Here is a 22,500-nt window from a genome sequence, read left to right on the forward strand (position 1 = left end):
TGTCTACGGGAAATCTGTTCCCATCCTGCAGTTACTTCCACACTGGAACAGCGTCATTGCAGATGGAAATTTATCCCTCCGAGAGCCCCATGGCACGGAGGATTTTATGAACGGTTAAGAACTGTAAAAAGATCCTTGAGAAAATCTCTACACCGTCAGAAAATCAATCTTCAAGAACTCCAGACAGTAATCACGGAAATAGAATCAAGGGTGAATAACCGGCCGTTGACTTACTTGTCTGAGGATCCTACTCACATGAGCCGTTAAGTCCTGCCCACCTAATGTATGGAAGACTTCTGACTCCAGTACCATCTCTAGTGGATGATGAGATCAGAGATCCCTCATATGTGGGTCAGAGCGAGTTGGTTCAGGGGTATAAGCATCTGTCCAGCATAATCCAAAAATGGAATGATGTTTGGACAAAATATCTTACATCTCTACGAGAACATCACTATGGGGCCAATGTCCCACATAATATATCTAATCTCCAATCTGGCGATATTGTCTTGGTAGACAGTGATGGCCCTAGGCCTGACTGGCCATTAGGTAAAGTTGTCTCAGTCCATCCAGATAGTCAGGGGATTTTGAGAATAGTCAAAATCCTGTCTAAAGGAACAACTTCCCTGAAGACATTGGACAAACTCATCCACATGGAATCAGTGAGCCAGCTGCAGTTAGATCCTGAGAGACCTCAAGACACTCTAACTCCACAAGACCCACAGACTCCTAACAGACACAATCGTCCACAACGGACAGCAGCACAAAAGTGCAAGCAAAATTTGCACTTGTATTATCAATCCAATGGAGAGTAAATAAATACATATGGTTACTATTGTCCTAAGTATTGGACTCTGTGCCAGTTCTCTCCCTCTGGAAGATGTGGGAAATTTTACCCACCATATCTAATAATCATCTAAGAAATGTATAATTTCTATATCATATCAAAATCATATCTAAATTGTATCAAAATCATATTAGAATCATTAAGATTCATTATATAGCTTGATCCTGGATGACAATGGCACCAACACGTACGCAACAGGGGCCCTTTTGATGCCTACGTGACTTTGTACATGATTTCTCAAGGATCCAGAAGCTTCTAGAAGGATTTGTTAATTAAAAAACTATTGAACATTTCAACATCCGGTAGGGATAATATCGAATCCTTAATAAGAATCAGTGGTACTTACAAATACTACTTATAATCTTTAAATCTTATATCTAATTATATTATAATCACATCTTATTTCAATAATAAGTCTAGACTGTAAAAATAATCAATCAATATTCATAGAAGGCTACCGTGCACAGAGAGCATGGCAGGGCGATGGGGGGAGTGAAGCGCCCACCAACAAAGCCCGAGGCACTCCGCGTTTGTTTACAAATGAGTGAACAAGTGACTGATCCTTAGCGAACATTACCAGCTCAAGGACACCTTACTAATATTTTTTATCGCCAGTGAATACTCTCTAGAACTGGGGAGTACCTGGACAATATCTACAAGGAAAATCATAGAACATTTATAAAAATAAGAGTGTAGTGGAGATCACAGTGACGCGGTTTCCACCACCTTCATTCCTATTCTTTATCAAATATCATTCTTCTGCAACGCAGTTAAAGAAAATCCAAGTAGCAACGCAACCAGATAATACATACAGCAACGCTGTAGCAAATATAGTGCCTAAACTCGACAAGAGAGTTAATCAGTCTGGCAAACTTGTCAGACAGGCACCCCGACTGGCAGAGAAGTATATTGAAGGTTTTTGGTATATGATTGGCCAATTGTATGCTTGTGTGGCTTTAATATCCTATAAATCTGTCTGTTGGTTAAAAAGCGAGGCTAAGCCTCACATTTCAGTAAGTTTATTAAAATTGTAGTGTAGCTGTGAATCTTGTCCAAGCACTGAACCTCATGAGTGTCCATTCTGTCAGAAAAGAATTCAGCCTCAATAAGTAAAAACCTCACAAGTGTCCATAGTTTGGAAAAGATTCAGTCAAGCTAACTGTATCATATAAATTGAATATGTCTGCATATATATTTGAATATATAAATTAAGTTATCAATTGCTTGCTTAGTTATTTTTAAGTTATCATATAAGTTCATTTAATTGAATATAATTTCTAGTACTTACTTAATAGTATTAAGACTACATTTAAGGTCATTTATTATACTTTTACAATTTAATTTGTTGTTTATAGTATAAGTACATATTGGCTGTTAAGTTATGGTGCTAGGTTAGACTATGTATGTTTAAATCCCTGATTTAAACAGAGCCAGTGTTCAGTCATACAACTGAATTTATCAAATCTTATCCTTGTATAAAATACAAGCTGATGTGAGATCCCTGTCTACAGGTGGATTGGAACTTCTATCAACTAAGTCATTCACCCCACCTGTCCCTTACAGCCCACAATCTGTCATTAGGAAAAGAGGAATTAGGATTTACAACCCTAGCTAGAGATTTTAGTTGAATTAATTTGCAGACAGTAAATTTTTAATTTAGTTCAATACAAGTCCCTGGTAGTCTCCTCTTATATCAATCCCAGCAGGTTTTTCCCACATATATATATATATATATATATATATATATTATATATACTGTATATTATATAAATCATTTACAAATATTACATATATTTTGTATTACTGAATTGTATTACTGAATTAAATATAATATTTTAATTCTCTTTTTGTACCCTATTTATTTGTAATTGACCTAATTTGTATGCCAATAAATTGGCAACAATATGGGATTAAAAACGTTAGCTAGAAACGTTTTAATGTAGGTAATTAAAAGATTATAAAAGTTTTTTTTTAAACGTTTCCATTTCACGTTCTAAGATTGTTTTTACAAATTCTCAAAATACATTTTTTAAACGTAATTACAAACGTGCTGAAAACAATGAAATGTCATTTTCAGAACGTTTTAAAAACGTGAAAATGTTTGCTGGGTATGTTCATAAAACAATAAACAAATAGTTTTGCTGCTATTTCACTCTATACACACGTTATATATAAGTATCTACATGTTTTGTTCACCATAACGAACACTACGTTGGTATTGAGAGTCGAAAAGCAACGAGGAGTGACCGCCACACACCAGCCAGCCACTCATTGCCACTCCCTCAACAACACCTCACTCCCCCACTTTTTCCTCCCACCAACCTGTTTTATATTTTATTCACAATATACAGACGTTATATATAAGAATCTACATATTTTGTTCACCACAACTGTACAACTAAGCTGATATACTTAGTTCAGGCACTAAGAGTCGTCACTACACACAGTCAGCTGGCAGCTCCCTCACTTATTTCAGGTCACACGCACTAAACTTTCTTCTCCCAACAATACCGTTTGTGGTGTTATTGCACTATATACAGATGTTATATATAAGTATGTATATGTTTTGTTCACCCACAACTTTACAACTAAGCTGATATAGTTTGTTCAGGCACTAAGAGTCGTCGCTATACACACAGTCAACTGGCGGCTCCCTTACTCATTCAAGGTCACACACACTAAACTTTTTCCCAAAACAATACTGTTTGCCGTGTTATTACATTATATACACATATTATATATGAGTACCTATATGTTGTATGCACCGTAACTGTACACCTAAGCTTGTAGAGGGCCCAAAGAGCATAGTGGCCACCCTCTACACAGCCAGACAAATCATGCAGTCCTCCATCACCCAAATGGCTCCTCCCAGCATAATACTTTTGCTGTTATTACACTAATACACACATTATATATAAGTATCTATATTTGTGTTCAGCATAGAGAACCACTGAGCTGGTTTGGTGAATACAGACAATAACAGGTGACCACACAGTCAGTAAACGATGCACTCTCCCTCTGTCTCTCAGCATCACTCCTCCCACAGCGCTAATTATTACAACAATCCTGCTATTATCACAACCCTGGTTACTTTTATCACAGTCAGGGGTCATCTGTAATATTGTCATCGCTAAATAATAGCAATTATATATTTATTTTGACATTTTTCGGCAATGCTGTGATCACAAGCTGAGCAGGAATGTTGTTCGCTCATGCTGCGTGCGCCGGCCTTGGTTGCTCCAACAGTACTGTGGCTCTCATGCCTGAGAATATTGCCCACGATTTTTTTTAACTGGAGTCTGTTTACAAGAGCCATGAGGAAGCTAAATGTGAACCCCATGTAGCCACGGGCCATTTGAATCGTGCCTGGCAACCTATGGCGTATATATACCATGCGCACCGTGGGACATGTTACTCATGGCGTATAAATATGCCATGCGCAGTTTAAGGGTTAATAACCTATTAATGCACCCCTTTGTTATGTCCATTCATCCTATTGAAGTGAGTGAGAGTATTGGTGAGTGAGTGGGAGAGTGAGTGAGAGTATTGGTGAGTGAGTGAGAGTGAGGGTAAGTGTATGAGAGTGTGTGTGAGAGTGAGAGAGAGTGAGTGAGTGAGTATGAGGGTGTGTGACAGTGTGTGAGAGTGAAAGTGTGTGCATGTGTGAGAGTGAGTGAGAGTGTGTGAGAGTGAGTGAGTGAGTATGGAGTGTGTGACAGTGTGTGAGAGTAAGTGAGACTGTGTGAGAATGTGTGTAAGTAAGTGAGTATGAGATTGTGTGTGGGTGAGTGAGTGAGTGAGAGTGAGTGAGTATGAGAGTGCAAGTGTGAGAGTGAGAGAGTGTCAGAGTGAGTATGAAAGTGTGTGAAAGTGAGTATGAGTGAGTATGAGTGAGAGTGTGTGCGTGTGTGAGAGTAAGTGAGTTGGTGAGTGTGTGTGAGTGAGTGAGAGTGTGTGAGAGTGAGTGAGAGTGAGTATGAGAGTGTGAGAGTGTGTGTGAGTTGGTGAGTGTGTGAGGGAGAGTGTGTGAGTGAGTGAGTGAGAGTAGTGAGAGTGTATGGGAGTGTGTGAGAGTGAGTATGAGAGTGTGAGAGTGAGAGTGTACTCACCTAGTTGTGTTTGCGGGGGTTGAGCTCTGGCTCTTTGGTCCCGCCTCTCAACTGTCAACCAACAGGTGTACAGATTCCTGAGCCAATTGGACTCTATCATATCTACACTTGAAACTGTGTATGGAGTCAGCCTCCACCACATCACCTCCTAATGCATTCCATTTGTCAACCACTCTGACACTAAAAAGTTCTTTCTAATATCTTTGTAGCTCATTTGGGCACTCAGTTTCCATCTGTGTCCCCTAGTGCGTGTGCCCCTTGTATTAAATAGCCTGTCTTTATCTACCCTATCAATTCTCTTGAGAATATTGAATGTGGTGATCATGTCCCCCCTAACTCTTCTGTCTTCCAGCGAAGTGAGGTTTAATTCCCGTAGTCTCTCCTCGTAGCTCATATCTCTCAGCTCGGGTACTTGTCTGGTGGCAAACCTTTGAACCTTTTCCAGTTTAGTCTTATCCTTGACTAGACATGGACTCCATGCTGGGGTTGCATACTCCAGGATTGGCCTGACATATGTGGTATACAAAGTTCTGAATGTTTCTTTACACAAGTTTCTGAATGCCGTTCATATGTTGGCCAGCCTGGCATATGCCGCTGATGTTATCCTCTTGATATGGGCAGCAGGAGACAGGTCTGGCATGATATCAACTCCCAAGTCTTTTTCTTTCTCTGACTCCTGAAGAAGTGAGTATGTGAGTGTGTGAGAGTGAGTGAGTTGGTGAGTGTGTGAGTGAGTGAGAGTGTGTGAGACTAAGTGAGAGTAAGTGGGGAGTGTGTGAGAGTGAGTATGAGAGTGTGAGAGTGAGTGAGAGTGTGTGAGAGTAAGAGAGAGTGAGAGTATGTGAGAGTGTGTGAGAGTGAGTGAGGGAGTATGAGAGTGTGAGTGAGAGTGAGTATGAACGTGTGTGAAAGTGCGTGAGAGTGAGTGAGGGTGAGTGAGACTGTGTGAGAGTGTGTGTGAGTGAGTGAGTGAGTATGAGATTTAGTGAGAGTGAGTGAGTATGAGAGTGCAAGTGTGAGAGTGTGAGTGAGTATGATAGTGTGTGAAAGTGAGTTTGAGAGCATGAGAGTGAGAGTGTGTGCGTGTGTGAGAGTGAGTGAGTTGGTGAGTGTGTGAGTGAGCAAGAGTGTGTGAGAGTGAATGAGAGTGTGTGAGAGCAAATGAGAGTGTGTGAGAGTGAGTATGAGAGTGTGAGAGTGAGTGAGAGTGTGTGAGTTGGTGAGTGTGTGTGAGTGAGAGTGTGTGAAAGTGAGTGAGAGTAAGTGAGAGTGTGTGGACGGAGCTGGTGGAGAGCCCAACTCTGGGCTGGTGGTGGAGACACAGTGTTTAGTTTAGTTTAGCTGAGGCCTTCATTGGTGTAGGCTGTCTAACAGCTGGCTGCTACCGCCAGCCATTCCCCACCACCACTCTCCATCGCCCACCACAGCCACCACCGTCCGACACAGCAGCCACCGCCCGCCACAGCTGCCAGTCCTGCCACCCTCGCCACCACTCACTACTGCCCGCCACCATTCGCCACCGCCCACCAGCCCTGCCACTGCCCGACACCCCCACCACCCCCGCCAACACCCTCCACCAACCACCATCGCCTGCCACCACAAGCAACCACCCACCACTGTCTGCCACACCCCCCCCCTACCCACCACTGCCGCCATCGCCTGCCATCACCCTCTGCCACCGCCTGCCAAAGTCCACCACCACCGTCTGCCAACGCATGCCACCACCCACCACAGACCATCACCGCCCGCCATCGCCCACCACAGTCCACCACCACCTGCTGCCAATGCCCGCCACCACCTACCACCCGCCACCGCCTGCCACCGCCAGCCACCACCCACCACCGCTCGTTACCCCCTGCCACTTTCTGCCACAGCCGCAACTACCGGCCACAGTCGCCACCGCCCGCTACTGCTCGCCACCGCTGCCACTGCCCACAACCGCCACCGTACATATCTCTCTCTCTCTCTTCTTCTTCTCTCTCTCTTCTCTCTTCTTCTTCTCTCTCTTTTCTACTCTCTCCTTCTCTCTCTCTCCCCCTCCTTTCTTGCTCTCTCGCTCTTCTTCTTCTCTCTCTATTCTCTACCTATATCTTCTTCTTCACTCTTTTCTTCATCTCTCTCTCTCTTCTTTTATCTTCTCTCTATCATCTCTCTCTCTTCTTTCTCTCTCTCTTCTTTCTCTCTCTCTTCTTTCACTCCTCTCTCTCTAATCTCTACTTCTCTCTCTCTCTCAATTTTTCTCTTCCCTTCTGCTCTCTCTTCTTCCTCTCTCTCTCTTTGCTTTCTCTCTCTCTTCTTTCACTCTAGCTTCCTCTTCCTCTTCTCTCTTTCTCAATTCTTATTGTCTTCTTTCCTCTCTCTTCTACCTCTCTCCTTCTCTTCTCTCTCTCTCTGCTCACTCTTTTCTTCTCTCTCTCTCTCTTCTTTCTCTTTTTCCTCTCTTTCTCTCTCTATCTTCTTCTTATATCTCTCTCTTCTTCTTCTCTCTGTCTTCTTCTCTTTCCCTCTCTTCTTCACGCTCTTTTCTCTTTCCCTCTCTTCTTCACGCTCCTCTTCTCTCTCTTCTTCTCCCTTTCTTTGTTCCTTTCTTTCTCTCAATTTCTCTCTCTCTTTCTCCTCTCTCTCCTCTGTCTTCCTCTCTCCTTTCTCTCTTGCTCTCTCTTTCCTCTCACTGTCTCTATCTTTCTAAATGCAATAAAGATAATTATACCTAATAAATTCAATACTTATTAATTGCAATTAATGTTTTAAAACCTTTGCTTCAAAAGGTTATATCAAGACATTTAAAATACGTTCTATTAATTAAAACGTTTTGACCTCACGTTTTATATTCGTCTTAACAAATTCTCAAAATACGTATTTTAAACGTAATCAAAAACGTTTCCAAAACAATGAAACGTCGTTTTTCAGGACTTTGAAAATGCGAAATGTTTGGTGGAACATCCTAGGAGTTTGTTGGAAATAACCAACAGTTTTATACATCTTTGTATTTTATGCAACCTTTGCATTAACCACAAGTAGTTACTAAAATTACTGACTTGTAGATTTAATCATTATCATGATTTACTTACACATATTGCCAGATTCTTCCTAGTGAGTGACGACGTGAGGAACGACAGGCAGTAACATGAATTCTCTCCACATTTAGTTGGATTTATAACAAGAGTCCAGTTTATTATTTCCTTTACTAAAAATAGTTACTTACTAATAAGTTTAATTTCGTAGTATACTACTACTTACTGGAACTCCCTTATTTAGTTGATATTAAACATTCTAGAGGAAATTACTTTAATGTAAATGATTTTACTTTAATTTCCTCGATTAGTTGCATAACTTTAATAAGCCAATTTATGTTACGAGAAATTCTATTTTATCGCAGAAGAATTTAATGTGATATTAGTACTCATCACTACCTTTTCCTTCCTTAGTCAATTGCGATATATACATATCCATTTACGCTTGAGATGTCTATCGAGAGCCGCGCATGCACAATAAGGAAGAGGAGGAAGACGGGAGAGCGTCACACGAGAGAACGAGAGAGCACGGCAGACGCCATTGACAACGTGTAGCAGAGCTACGTTTTGACCATACTTATTTCGCTCCCACGACCAGTAGAGCGTTGCCACGTTATCTGGCATAATATAGCTGTGTCCCAGACTAGCATATCTGCAATTCCAAAGTCAACGTCTTTCAAGCAGCAGCTGGAGGACGAAGAATTGCTCAAGTCTCCACATCAACGGACACAGGGCTCGGCAGCTAGGTTCACCTGTTTGTTATCATGTGGCCACAGTTAACATTTAGGCTAGCAGTCGTTAGGCCGATAAAAATAATAAAATCCCGTACGTGTCTTTAGTACATTTATAATCTAAATAGAAGATTATTTTCCTTATTTCTTCAGAAGAAGTTTACAGTGTTTGAATATAAATTGCAGATATTGGCTGAAGATTTCCACTGTTATCTCATAATTTAGGATGTATTTGTAGTTACCTATTATGTAGAAGATTTCTACAATGTAATTGCCTTTCAGTACCAAGGCGACGCCAACCGAGGTGCTAGGCTTCCCCACCGTTCCGTGCAACAATTTGCCCTATGCAACACGTCGTCGGTGGAGCGTAGCAACTGATTACAACTCTCTAGAATTACAGCTAAGCTGTTCCTTTTTTTTTTATCTGTAGCAATAACTCTGTAGTTACAGAAGTGATCTCTCAAAGAGATCAATTACATTAACCCATTGATTTATATATATACTGTACTATTCTATCCAGCAGTATATTGAGGTGTATTTACCTCCAATTAATATTATATAATCAACCTTATTTACTTTCATATTTGATTTACTCTGGTGAAGAACCAGCACCAAAATAATGCTAGGGATGTATTCATCTTTTAGCATGTAACCCCCAATTTTGTGTAAGTTAATTTACTCCATTTATATAAGAATACAGTTTCACTAAGATCCATAGGACACTAGTTCTTGGGATCAGTTTTTCCATTATCTTTTTTTTGTTTTCCACTTTTTCTCAAAAAGTGGTGGTCCTTCATAGCTATCGAAGTATATATTTAATTATTAGTTATTGGAGTCAGGTTTTCCCAAAGAGTTTTCATCAACAACAACACTGCAATATTCGTCTTTTCAGTACCTCTGTGATGTTCTCTTTCATACTAAATAGAACTACGTTACATTTCATGGATAGAAGTTTTTCTTTCAGTGGCATCGAAGGTATACCATTAAAACGTGCTCATTTTCACCAATAAACTTTTGCAGAGTCAGATAAATTTTCTTATGCTTGGATCTATCAGTATGAGACATCACTTCATATGACTGCTTTTCCGCCCATGGCATATTCCTCCACAAAATAGTTGCACCTGGACTTTGTCATATAGTGTTGTTCACTACATCAGGAACACTTCCATCCTCAGGTTGAGTCTTCACACCCATTACATTGGGTAAATCTTAAAATATAAAAAAAAAAAGGTTTTATCACAGTATTTATTTCAAATAATATTTTTGCCGGTAACGTTTTCAGTAATAGGCAAAACGTAAATCACATCTCAGCAAATACATGTAAATGCTGTAAACACGTCTTACAATAAACAATATGTGAGGTGGTCATTGCTCATGTATGTGTTGACATTTCAAGAACGATGGAGCAAGTTGGTGGTAGGTTGTGCCACGACTCGGCAAGTCACCTCGGGAACATTTAAACTCCGCACATTTTCTTACTTGTAGAGTTTCCAAATTAAGCTATCGATGATATTTTTTCTTATCAATTAGTTTTAGACTATAACTGGCCAAATTACATTTTCTTCCTTTATTAGATCTACCTTTTACTTGTTTGTTCTCTCGCTCAGTCCCCACTACATCTTTCCACGGGGTATACGAACCATCACGAATTCTTTTTATTATCCCTCAAAACGTATGCTAAATTGGCTAGTCTAGTGAAATAGTATTTCTCCCATTCTTTTTCTTCCTCTTTACTCTATCCTATTCCATCATTGAACCCAATACCATACGGGATGATTACACCCTAGAGAAATATTATTTCTGACTTCATGACAAATTTGTCTTCTTGCCGATTTAAAACTCCAGCGTTTAATAATATTTTTCTGTATTCCTAAATCTTCATTACAGGCACTATACTGAAGTCCTATAATGTGAGGTTTGTTGTGGGATTTGGAGATAAACCAAGTATTATCCCTCCTTGAGTTGTATTAATCTGCATTACCTCGCATTGAGAAACGTTACTGTAAGGATATTCTTCCCATAACTGTCATGCAAATGCGCCGAGATTCCTGATGATGGTAGACAAAACAGTCTACGATCATCGATCTGTCATTTAGACAGACGAAACAGTCACCAGGTTTTAAAATTTCATCACTAGTAAAGTCTGCATCTACAATACACTGATTTAGATGCTTAAACTTTGTGAGCGTGTACATGGAACGACACTCCTTGAAGTGAATAAAAGTCTTCACATCTCACCATTTATACCCTTTGACACAGAGTTGTCATTTAGAGGGAGAAAATAAACACAAGTATTTTGTGTTTCCATATGAAATAATAACTATCTTCATTCGTCCTTGAAGAATGTGAACAAGAGCTTCCTTCAGAGCTTTTTAAAACCAGTGCCATCTCTTATATTCCATATCTTTTCCTAATCCCTTGTAAAATGCTCCTTCAAACTGCGAGGCGAGGGAGAGTTTTGTAAGTTGGTAAAGTCGCTGGTCCGCTAGCAAACTGGGTGACTAATCCAATAAGGACCGATCGATGGGGGACTTCAGCCATCCGGCTGTTGAATTCGGGCGGTTCTCCAATATGTATATTTCCAGGTTTACTGCGATCAGCTACATCAGCGTGATTTTTGTAAGGAAGGTTTTCACGAAATAATCTTGTGTAGCGGTAACGATTCCACAAGGCTAGTACCATTTTACATATTTCCACACATGTTGAATCAATATCCTACAACAATCAATATCGATCATTGCAGATGGGTAGCTTGGCCAATTCTACTACAATAGTTTTGATCTCCAAAGAGCCTTTGCTATTCATGAGAGATTGATGGAGATTAAGCCATTCAAGGAGTTGCGCAAACTGTGAGAGAGTAACTCCGGGGACTGAACCCAGGACCACAGGATAACACGTCCATTGTTCTGTCCGCTCAGCCACCGGCTGAGTTAAACAGTAAGATAATATCAATTCTGGGGTGAAATAGAGCTGCTAATAGCGAAAATACAGGTGAGAACTATGGCGGAGGACAGGACCTGAAACTTGGTAGTTGCCCTGCTCCATTTTACTAATTCGGAAATACCTGTATTTTAGATCTCAGGGAAATTGAACTGTTAATAGCAAAAATACACAAGAGGACTAAGGCGGAAGAGGAGCTGGAGCATGAAAACTATCTCATTTGTTCTTAATGCATCTGAAATGCATCTGTTTTAAATCTCATGAAAATCGCGTTAATAGTAACGAAACTATACCTATAAACGTTAAGAGCCAGGTATAAGAACTAACATCTGACAACATTACTTACTTCACACACTCCTAATTTACATGTCCTCTGAAAATGGACAGCTTTAGACTTTAATTTCACTCTTAAACGGGTACAGCTTAGGGGCCATATCACCCGAAAATCCGATGGAAAATGGAATATTTACGAAAAATTACGAAAAATACTACAACGTTCTGGCAACACTGTGGTCCAAACCGTTTAATGATATCTTGAAAAATAACGTAATTAGAGTCAAATTTCCCGCTGCAACTTCGTGAATCTGGTCCTCGCGCCGTGAGTACGCCGCGGGGTATTGTATCTTACGTTGTAGATGTCTTATTTTTCGTAATAGCGTTGAAAATAACATGTTATGCATAAAATGAATATAAACTAACACATATGGCAACACAACATATGGTCCGACACGAGGGTGGTGCAGTCAGTGACTGCGTGTCTCTCATGGAGAAAGGATGTATGCTGACGCGCTCACACAATATCTCCGAGAACATGCTATTTTTGCTATTTTTAGCTATTTGTACTGCAATATGACTTACCAAACGAACAAGAGAGAAGCATTGACAGCTAGATGCATGCGAGCTCTCCATACGAGCTGGCCGCAATGCGTAAATCACCACTCACGAGTGACCGCAGGTAGAGAAACTTTGAGAGCGCGCTACGCAACTCCAACTTTTACAACTAGATAAAATTTCACAGCCTTTATTTATTATTCTATTTACATGAAACTTGCACATTATATGTAGAGTTTACGCCTCTATAAACGCATGTCATTATTCTTATCTACGTAGATTTATTGATTTTATAAATAATGATACACCTCATTTTGTTGCATACGTTTTTGGGAAACTTTTATGAAATATGTATTATTGCACTAAATACATCTGGGATAATAATGTGACATGCAAATCTTTATTATATAGTAAGGTCATAGCTGAGTGTCGTATAAATGATTTTGGTTCACAATTGTGGGCTGTGAAATGTTTTGAACATGGTTGAAAAATTCGTCTTTTTTTTTGTTTTTGTTTTTTTTCTCCGTCTCTATTTAGGCTGAGATGCTGAAACTTGGCCTAGGTGCAGCACCTTTCACATGTATCAGGATAATAAATTATGAATACCCTACAACAATTTTTTAAATCCGGGTGATATGGCCCCTTAGTGACAATATTTTCTCCATAACAATTCCTTAAGGCCTCTATTGTCTCAATACCCTTATTCTCTCATCATCAGTGGCGCCTAGCAACAAATTTTTCCAGATGAGAATTCCTTAAGACTGCAGCGATAATTTTTCTCCATAAGAATTCCTTAAGACTACTACCTGTCACTTATATATATATTCTTTAACATACATAAACAAAGTGGTGTTAAAGCGTCTTTTCTTACGGAGTACTTAAGAACCTTCATAACACAGGGACGTAAGAAGAAGTGCATGGTGCTTCGTGATTGTAGGTGCTGGTGTCCATGAGTAACATGACAGACAGCCCGGTACACCTTCACACAGTCACTAATATTCGTCGTGTGACTGGACAACACTTTCTTCTAGCAGCAGCTTTTATCTGAATTGGGAAAAGAGAAGTTATAATTTAATTAGTCCCCACATAACTTTCATGATAGTCCCCACATAACTTTCATGATAGTCGCTACATATCTTTCGTGAGTGCACATTCATGGATTTGTTCTACATAATACTTGAAAAAACGCAAAAAAGCTGTAAAATTAAATGTTGACGTGATAGGCAAAAACCAATTTAATTTTTCAAATCTGCACGAATGGATTAAATGACAAGTGACAAATCTTACTCAGAAAAAAAAGCGAAAAAAGTTGGCCAGTGTTATTTTTCGTTGGAAATTAACATAAATGTTGACGTGTGCAGGAGCGTGTGGCGGGGGCGGCCATGGTGGGCGGCGTGGTCTCCGGCTGGCTCTACCTACTGAGAGGACAACTGAACCAGAGCTTGCCGGTTCTCCCCCGCACAGTGTGGCGGAGGATGTTCGTCGGTGTGTGGTACCTCTATTGTCTCATCATCAGTGGCGCCTACACCTGCAACCTCATAGCCATCTTCACCAGACAACCTATCCAAAGCACCTCCACACTCTCCAGCAGCTGGTGGACAGTCACTACAGGTATAGTCCCCAGTACCTAGTTGACAGTCACTACAGGTATAGTCCCCAGTACCCACAGCACCTCCACACTCTCCAGCACCTGGTGGACAGTCACTACAGGTATAGTCCCCAGTACCTAGTTGACAGTCACTACAGGTATAGTCCCCAGTACCCACAGCACCCCCACACTCTCCAGCAGCTGATTGACAGTCCTACAGGTATAGTCCCCAGTACCTAGTTGCCAGTCACTACAGGTAAAGTCCCCAGTACCTGGTGGACAGTCACTACAGGTATAGTCCCCAGTACCTGGTTGACAGTCACTACAGGTATAGTCCCCAGTACCTGGTTGACAGTCACTACAGGTAAAGTCCCCAGTACCTGGTTGACAGTCACTACAGGTAAAGTCCCCAGTACCTGGTTGACAGTCACTACAGGTAAAGTCCCCAGTACCTGGTTGACAGTCACTACAGGTAAAGTCCCCAGTACCTGGTTGACAGTCACTACAGGTATAGTCCCCAGTACCCACAGCACCTCCACACTCTCCACTACCTGGTGGACAGTCACTACAGGTATAGTGCCCAGTACCTGGTTGACAGTCACTACAGGTATAGTCCCCAGTACCTGGTTGACAGTCACTACAGGTATAGTCCCCAGTACCTGGTTGACAGTCACTACAGGTATAGTCCCCAGTACCTGGTTGACAGTCACTACAGGTATAGTCCCCAGTACCTGGTTGACAGTCACTACAGGTATAGTCCCCAGTACCTGGTTGACAGTCACTACAGGTATAGTCCCCAGTACCTGGTTGACAGTCACTACAGGTAAAGTTCCCAGTACCTGGTTGACAGTTGACAGTGCCTGCAACGACACAAAAGTCACTCTCGATCGTTGTGCCAATATCCCAGGACCGTGGGAAGTAAGAATCCGGTATCCAGGAAGAGGGAAAACAGCGATAAAGCTAACGAGTGTGAACTTAGTGATTGTCACCAAGCCACGTGATTCTAGAACGCCATTCAGAGAAAACTGGACTGTGGAGGCTGTGTTGATCTACATGTGGTAGTGACATCCGTCGTCTAGCGTGCCTTAGCTACAAGGTACCTGGGAGAGACGATCTTGTGAAGTGTTGTGTTGAAAATCTTAAATTCGCAATTCCGCGGAATTACCAGTGAACAGTGAAGTACTCTACTAAAATACGATCTTTCCTGCCTCACTCCACAAAGTTATGCTCCTACTCCGCCTACAGAATCGCTGACAGCACTTGTGAGGCATAGCATTTTCATGTGCCGCGCCGTGTTAGCGCCGTACCTGTCGTACCACGCCGTGCTGAGGGCGTTGTACCATCCCAGCTGTGTGTATATACCAGCTGCCGCCGCCTCGCTCCCCTTGCCTACCCTAGGCTGATTGAATTTGAACAATTATGCCTTTTTCAGGACCACCACGAGCACCAGGGATACCATCACCCCCGGCAGGGGAACCCCCCCCACGAGGATCCAGAACCAACTGACGCAGGCTAGGTATCGGGAGCAGGACCCAAGGGCCCCACACCGACCCCAACCCCAACCACAGGCGCCACACCAGGGCCCATACCACTTTCCGGAAGCACCCCAATACCCGACGCACCATCCTCGCACTCCACAGAGGAATTGCTCGTAGAAGAAGCATCAACACACGCCCCATCCTCACATTCCTCAGCCCACGTACGAGGAGGCGAAGCACTCCAACGCGTACAGGAACGCTTGGGAACTGGCCGTTGATCGTCGGAGCTGTCACCCCCAGCAGGGGTCGCCCGGGAAGAGTCGGCGGCATGCTGCCCCACAACCGAGGGAGCACGCCCCCCAGAACGTCAGCCTCAGGTACACAGGATATGAGCCCGCCACCCAGAGGACACAGGAGAAAAAACAGGCGCAGCTGGCAAAGGGAAAGGGACCAACACAGATGAAGAAGCTCGCAGGGACGTCGAAGGCGGGAGAAGAGGAGGAGGGAACAGGAACAGAAGCCGCCGGAAGCGAAAATACAGACATCGGAAGCGAAGAGACAGACTGCGGGGGCGGAGCCGCACACATTGTGTACACCACCATCCTCATTGTGTACACCACCATCCACACATGCCGGGTCAGCAGGCGGCTGGGGAACCTCCCCACCCACTCCATCACGAGGCGACAGGTCCTGCACCACCAACGGGGGAAAGTCCTCTTCCCGGAACAGATTAACAGGTGCAGCCGCGACCCCAGTGCAATCGGCTACCAGATACCTCTCAATGCCACAACGAAAACAGGAGCATGGTTGCCTTGCATAGAATGCCACAGAGTTACCCCAGCAAGGTTACCATGGAAGGAATCGGGGACTTGAGTCTCAAGGCGAGAGTCCGTGTACCACAGGAGACCCGCGCTACTTTCCGGAAGAGACAGAGTTCATACGGAGGGATACCACCGTAAAATATTGGCCAAAGTATCTCCGAAGCAGGCTCTCCAAAAACTCGAGGGGCACACCATGCAAGGCCACATAGGTAATTTAGCAGCAGCGGTCGGAAATGGCGACCCTATCGCCGTCCCCCAGGGAGGGTCAACGTACGCCCATCATAGCAGCTACGAACTCCTTATACACCGCCGCGGAGTTAAACTTCACTAGTATTCGGTGGGTCAGCTGGAGCCCGTACACCTCAGCTACGCGAACACATAACATCCAACAACACAACCTCAAGAGCAAGGTATGAAGCATGGCCTGAAAACTCCAAACCAATGGTTTCTGTCCGGCGAGCAGAGGAAAGGGGGATCTCCATGGCGCCGACACGCCAAGCAGCACCCTCCCACACGCAACTCCAGGCAACAACTCCCTCTGTTCAGTTAGTCATTATTCAGTCAGCGACGACGGGAAGGATCTCGTGGGTCCACCAGGCGGTTGAATAGCTGTTCCTAAATGTGCCACTGGGGTAGACAGTAATCTAGATTTTTATTTAATAAATTTGTCATTGTTCTAGAAACGGTCGTTCATATCAAACCCGCCACATTATTGTCCAACTTTTCATGTTCTGTAACGCTTTGCCTGCTTATGTGTAAATTAAGTCTGTTCCTAAAAGCTAGAGTCCAATTCATAGCACTACACTTCAAAAAATTCGAAGTAAGTACCCTTTGGTTATGCTTCATTGGTAGTTATCACTAGAAGGAGCCAACGACCTAAGTGGACAGGTTTCACCCGTGTGGTGAAGCCTGGCGGTTTACTCCCGATATTTTTATATGGTCTCAGGTTTTAGGTTAAATATCTGCTTGTATGCAGTTCTTTCTGTTTGAGGTCTGCCTCCCATGCGAGGTAGTTCCATTACGTAACATCAATAGGAAAATAATTCTTTTGATCAAGTCAAAGAAAAAAATCTCATACGATGCCTATACATGCACAATATGCTAATATATATGTTTTTGACTCCTAAGTGGGCCTGTGTTTTTCTGTTGTTCAGTTTTTCGGTGTTATATTTGTGGCCTTGGTTTGCCTTGGCCTTTGCTCCCTGTTTTTGCGTGTTTGGATGCTGTGTGGTGTGCGGTAGAGGTGTACTCACCTAGTTGTGCTTGCGGGGGTTGAACTCTGGCTCTTTGGTCCCGCCTCTCAACCGTCAATCAACAGGTGTACAGGTTCCTGAGCCTATTGGGCTCTATCATATCTACACTTGAAACTGTGTATGGAGTCAGCCTCCACCACATCACTTCCTAATGCATTCCATTTGTCAACCATTCTGACACTAAAAAAGTTCTTTCTAATATCTCTGTGGTCATTTGGGCACTCAGTTTCCACCTGTGTCCCCTAGTGCATGTGTCCCGTGTGTTAAATAGCCAGTCTTTATCAACCCTGTCGATTCCCTTGAGAATCTTGAATGTGGTGATCATGTCCCCCCTAACTCTTGTCTTCCAACGAAGTGAGGTTTAATTCCCGTAGTCTCTCCTCATAGCTCATACTCTCAGCTCGGGTACTAGTCTGGTGGCAAACCTTTGAACCTTTTCCAGTTTAGTCTTATGCTTGACTAGATATGGACTCCATGCTGGAGCCGCATACTCCAGGATTGGTCTGACATATGTGGTACATAATGTTCTGAAAGATTCCTTACACAAGTTTCTAAACGCCGTTCTTATGTTAGCCAACCTGGCATATGCTGCTGATGTTATCCTCTTGATATGAGCTTCAGGGGACAGGTGTGGGTGGGTATGTGTGTTTGTCTTGTTGTTTGCGTGAGTGTTTTGCGTGTGTGTACATTCTTTTCTTGTCATTCTGTATATGTTGTATACCTTGTGGCGTGTGTGTGGTCGTGTGCTCCTTTGTTCCTCTGTGTATGTGTGGTAGGAGTGGTTTTGTGCACGTGGTCCTCTATCCACGTCTGTTCTGTCTCTGTTTTATGTATTTGGTTGCAGGTGTATTTTATATTATTATGTTATGTATGTATCTTCTTTATTTTTTCTGTGCTTTTCTCTGTTTTATTCTGTGTTGATACGTATCTCTGTACTAATTAGCGCTTTGTTTTCTGGTACCCGTGTTGGGGTATCGGGGTTGTGCCCTGTTTTGTTATTTTTTACCTGCCACGTGTTTTCCTTTTTGTTTTTGCGGTTACTGTTACTGTTGCTGTTTACTGTTACTTTTATTGTTCCTATGTACTGTTATTTCTTTGGTATACTTGATATGTACTGGATTTCATTGTGTTTGTGAGTTCTTGTATTTGTTTTCTCTATAAAATTGAAAAAATATGCTAATATATAATAATATTAATTTATATATGAGAAAATTCCTGTTTTGAATGAACAGCATGTTAAAATTTATGAATGCGTATGTGGGGTCGACCGCTGAATGTAATGGACTTGAGTCGAGGACGGGTTGTTTAAATGCTTCACCCACGTACTACAAATACAACTAATCGCCAACAGTACCTAAACACCTAACCTAAACTAACTAACGCCTAAATATGCACATTATGCTAATATATAATAATAATTTATATATGAGAAAATTCCTATTTTGAACGAACAGCATGTTAAAATTGACGAGTGCGTCTTTGGGTTCGACCGCAGGATGGAATTGACATGGTCTGAGGACGGGTTGGTTTACTATTGTTATTGAAATCAACAGTTTGAACAAAATGCTTCCTGGACATAAATAAAAAGTGCTTCATTTTAATATATGCTGCAATTTGTCACGAAAAATTCTGATATCAAATAGCATTCATTTACAGTAGAGAAAAGTTATCCTCAACAATATAATTCAATATTACTTTGTCCATAATGTAAAAAGCAAAATGTTATAAATTTTTAAGCATATTCTTGAGGTTATCTTGAGATGATTTCGGGGCTTTTAGTGTCCCCGCGGCACGGTCCTCGACCAGGCCTCCACCCCCAGGAAGCAGCCCGAGACAGCTGACTAACACCCAGGTACCTATTTTACTGCTAGGTAACAGTCCACTCGGCCGACCGGCTCCCTAGCATCCTAGCAACTCGAAAAGCAGTATTACAAAGTATCCCCCCCCCCCCCAATGAAATAGACTTTTGACCTCGACTGTACATATATATTTATTTAAGTATGCAGTATAATAAAATGCATTTAGCTTGTTGTCTTCTTGCATCTTTCACGAATGGTTAATTTTTTCTAATAAGAACACAACATTTGAGGATTTCCTGGTATCGGGCAGTCGGGACACATACGATTCCTTGATCGTCGTCGCCCTCAACCAACAACAACACAACATTTGAGGAAATATTACCTTCTGCCACAACCCTTGTTGTTCTAGGCGTTCCATGCGTGGCTCCAGCTTGTCCTTGTATTCCTCCAGTGTCGTCAGGTACTTCACATTCGTCACAATTATCACCAGACCACCTGCGTGAAAAGAAAGGTATTAGTACCTGAAAAAGGTGATGCCCTCCAACACTCGGTGATGGCAGGCGCTGCACACTACACATGCCTGACATTGTTCATGTGTAGGGTGCTGTCCACCACCACTCGTGAGTGTGTAAGGTGCTGTCCACCACCATCTGAGTGTGGAAGGTGCTGTCCACCACCACTCGTGAGTGTGGAAGGTGCTGTCCACCACCACTCGTGAGTGTGTAAGGTGCTGTCCACCACCACTCGTGAGTGTGGAAGGTGCTGTCCACCACCACTCGTGAGTGTGGAAGGTGCTGTCCACCACCACTGTGAGTGTAAGGTGCTGTCCACCACCACTCGTGAGTGTGGAAGGTGCTGTCCACCACCACTCGTGAGTGTGGAAGGTGCTGTCCACCACCACTGGTGAGTGTGTAAGGTGCTGTCCACCACCACTCGTGAGTGTGGAAGGTGCTGTCCACCACCACTCGTGAGTGTGGAAGGTGCTGTCCACCACCACTCGTGAGTGTGGAAGGTGCTGTCCACCACCACTGTGAGTGTGGAAGGTGCTGTCCACCACCACTGGTGAGTGTGTAAGGTGCTGTCCACCACCACTGGTGAGTGTGGAAGGTGCTGTCCACCACCACTGTGAGTGTGGAAGGTGCTGTCCACCACCACTCGTGAGTGTGGAAGGTGCTGTCCACCACCACTCGTGAGTGTGGAAGGTGCTGTCCACCACCACTCGTGAGTGTGGAAGGTGCTGTCCACCACCACTCGTGAGTGTGGAAGGTGCTGTCCACCACCTCCTAGTGAGTGTGGAAGGTGCTGTCCACCACCACTCGTGAGTGTGGAAGGTGCTGTCCACCACCACTCGTGAGTGTGGAAGGTGCTGTCCACCACCTCCTAGTGAGTGTGGACAGAACTCAAATTGTGTTGTTAATGATTATAGTTATCTGCGCTATGTTTAAAATACTTGCTAGGTTGTACTATTACTTCTACCCAAGATAAGTGTGACATCCTTCCCTTACACCAGGTTAAACAATTAATTTTATTATCTTACTATTACTTGAGAAAATTGGACTGTATTTATAACTTTATCCTACTAGGTGTTTACTTGTACACATAGCTGGGGGTTTATATTACATAGTCTATACCACATATGGTGGTATTGGTAGTTTATACCCATAAACTACCAATTTGTGTTATATCTAAAAAAATTATATGGTAAAAATGGGTTTGTATAACTGTCATGTCTTAGCTGTTATGTTGTTAAGGCCTGTTTTTGGCAGTGCAAGAGCTCCTTCAACATCAGATTTTGGTTTGCCACATGTGATCCAGGACTTGGACCTGTTAATGGCAACTCTGTTGTTTTTGTTGGAGCAAGGAAGCGTCTGTACAGATTATGTAGGTGTTAAAGCTCTCTGGGATTTCTTCAGTTCGTCAAAGGTAACCCTTGGTTAGGGCTTGTTAGGCTACATAACCTTATCAGTAAAAATATATAATGAAGTAAGAGCTCTACAGGTATACACACGAATATACCCAGTAAACACAAAACCTTTTCGTAAGTTTTTAATTGGACGCAGAAAGATGACAGTGTAACTATAAAGTCGTCTTTTAATGTATAAAATACGTTAATTTCTGTCACTCAAATCGTGGACCATTGTTGTAAAAGTACAACTGATCTTTTAAAACTTTTATAATTTAAATTAAGTATAAATACTTCATGAGTGTGTGTGTTTCGTCTGAATGTGTGTGTGGTTGCATGGCTGTGTGGTTGCGTGTCTGTGTGTGTGTTTGTGTACTCACATAATTGTATCACCTAATTGTTCTTGCGGAGGTTGAGCTTTGGCTCTTTGGTCCCGCCTTTCAACTGTCAATCAACTGGTGTACAGATTCCTGAGCCTACTGGGCTCTATCATATCTTCATTTAAAACTGTGTATGGAGTCAGCCTCCACCACATCACTGCCTAATGCATTCCACCTGTTAACTACTCTGACACTGAAAAAGTTCTTTATAACGTCCTGTGATTCATTTGGGTACTCAGTTTCCACCTGTGTTCCCTTGATCGCGTACCACCAGTGTTGAATAGTTTATCCTTCTCTACGCTGTCAATACCCCTGAGGATTTTGTAGGTAGTGATCATGTCTCCCTTTACCCTTCTGTCTTCCAGTGTCGTAAGGTGCATCTCTTGCATCCTTTGCTCCGGGACTTGTTTAGTGGCATACCTCTAGTGGCCGCATACTCCAGGATTGGTCTTACATATGTGGTATACAACATTCTGAATGATTTTTTACACAGGTTCCTGAACGCTGTTCTGATGTCAGCCAGTCTCGCATATGCTGCAGACGTAATTCTTTTTATGTGGGCTTCAGGAGACAGGTTTGGTGTGATATCAACTCCTAGATCTTTCTCTCTGTTCGTTTCATTAAGTACTTCATCTCCCATTCTGTATCCTGTGCCTGGCCTTCTGTTTCCGCCGCCTACTTTCATTACTTTGCGTTTACTCGGGTTGAACTTGAGCAGCCATTTGTTGGACCATTCATTCAATCTGACCAGGTTATCTTGTAGCCTCCTACTATCCTCCTCCTGTTTCAATCCTCCTCATAATTTTTGC

At 42.6% G+C, this 22,500-nt stretch overlaps 1 protein-coding gene across 1 annotated transcript in view; it reads right to left on the reverse strand.

Moving 5' to 3' along the window:
• LOC123751041 (methyltransferase-like protein 27) overlaps positions 1-22,500 on the reverse strand; it is a 91,623-nt gene that overhangs the window by 26,025 nt on the left and 43,098 nt on the right. The window contains exon 6 of the mRNA XM_069328226.1: positions 19,791-19,903. Within this exon, the coding sequence (XP_069184327.1) occupies positions 19,791-19,903 (113 nt within the window). The remainder of the gene's footprint in view (positions 1-19,790; positions 19,904-22,500) is intronic.

This window comes from Procambarus clarkii, chromosome 2, assembly GCF_040958095.1.
Source record: "Procambarus clarkii isolate CNS0578487 chromosome 2, FALCON_Pclarkii_2.0, whole genome shotgun sequence".
NCBI classification, from domain to species: Eukaryota; Metazoa; Arthropoda; class Malacostraca; order Decapoda; family Cambaridae; genus Procambarus; species Procambarus clarkii.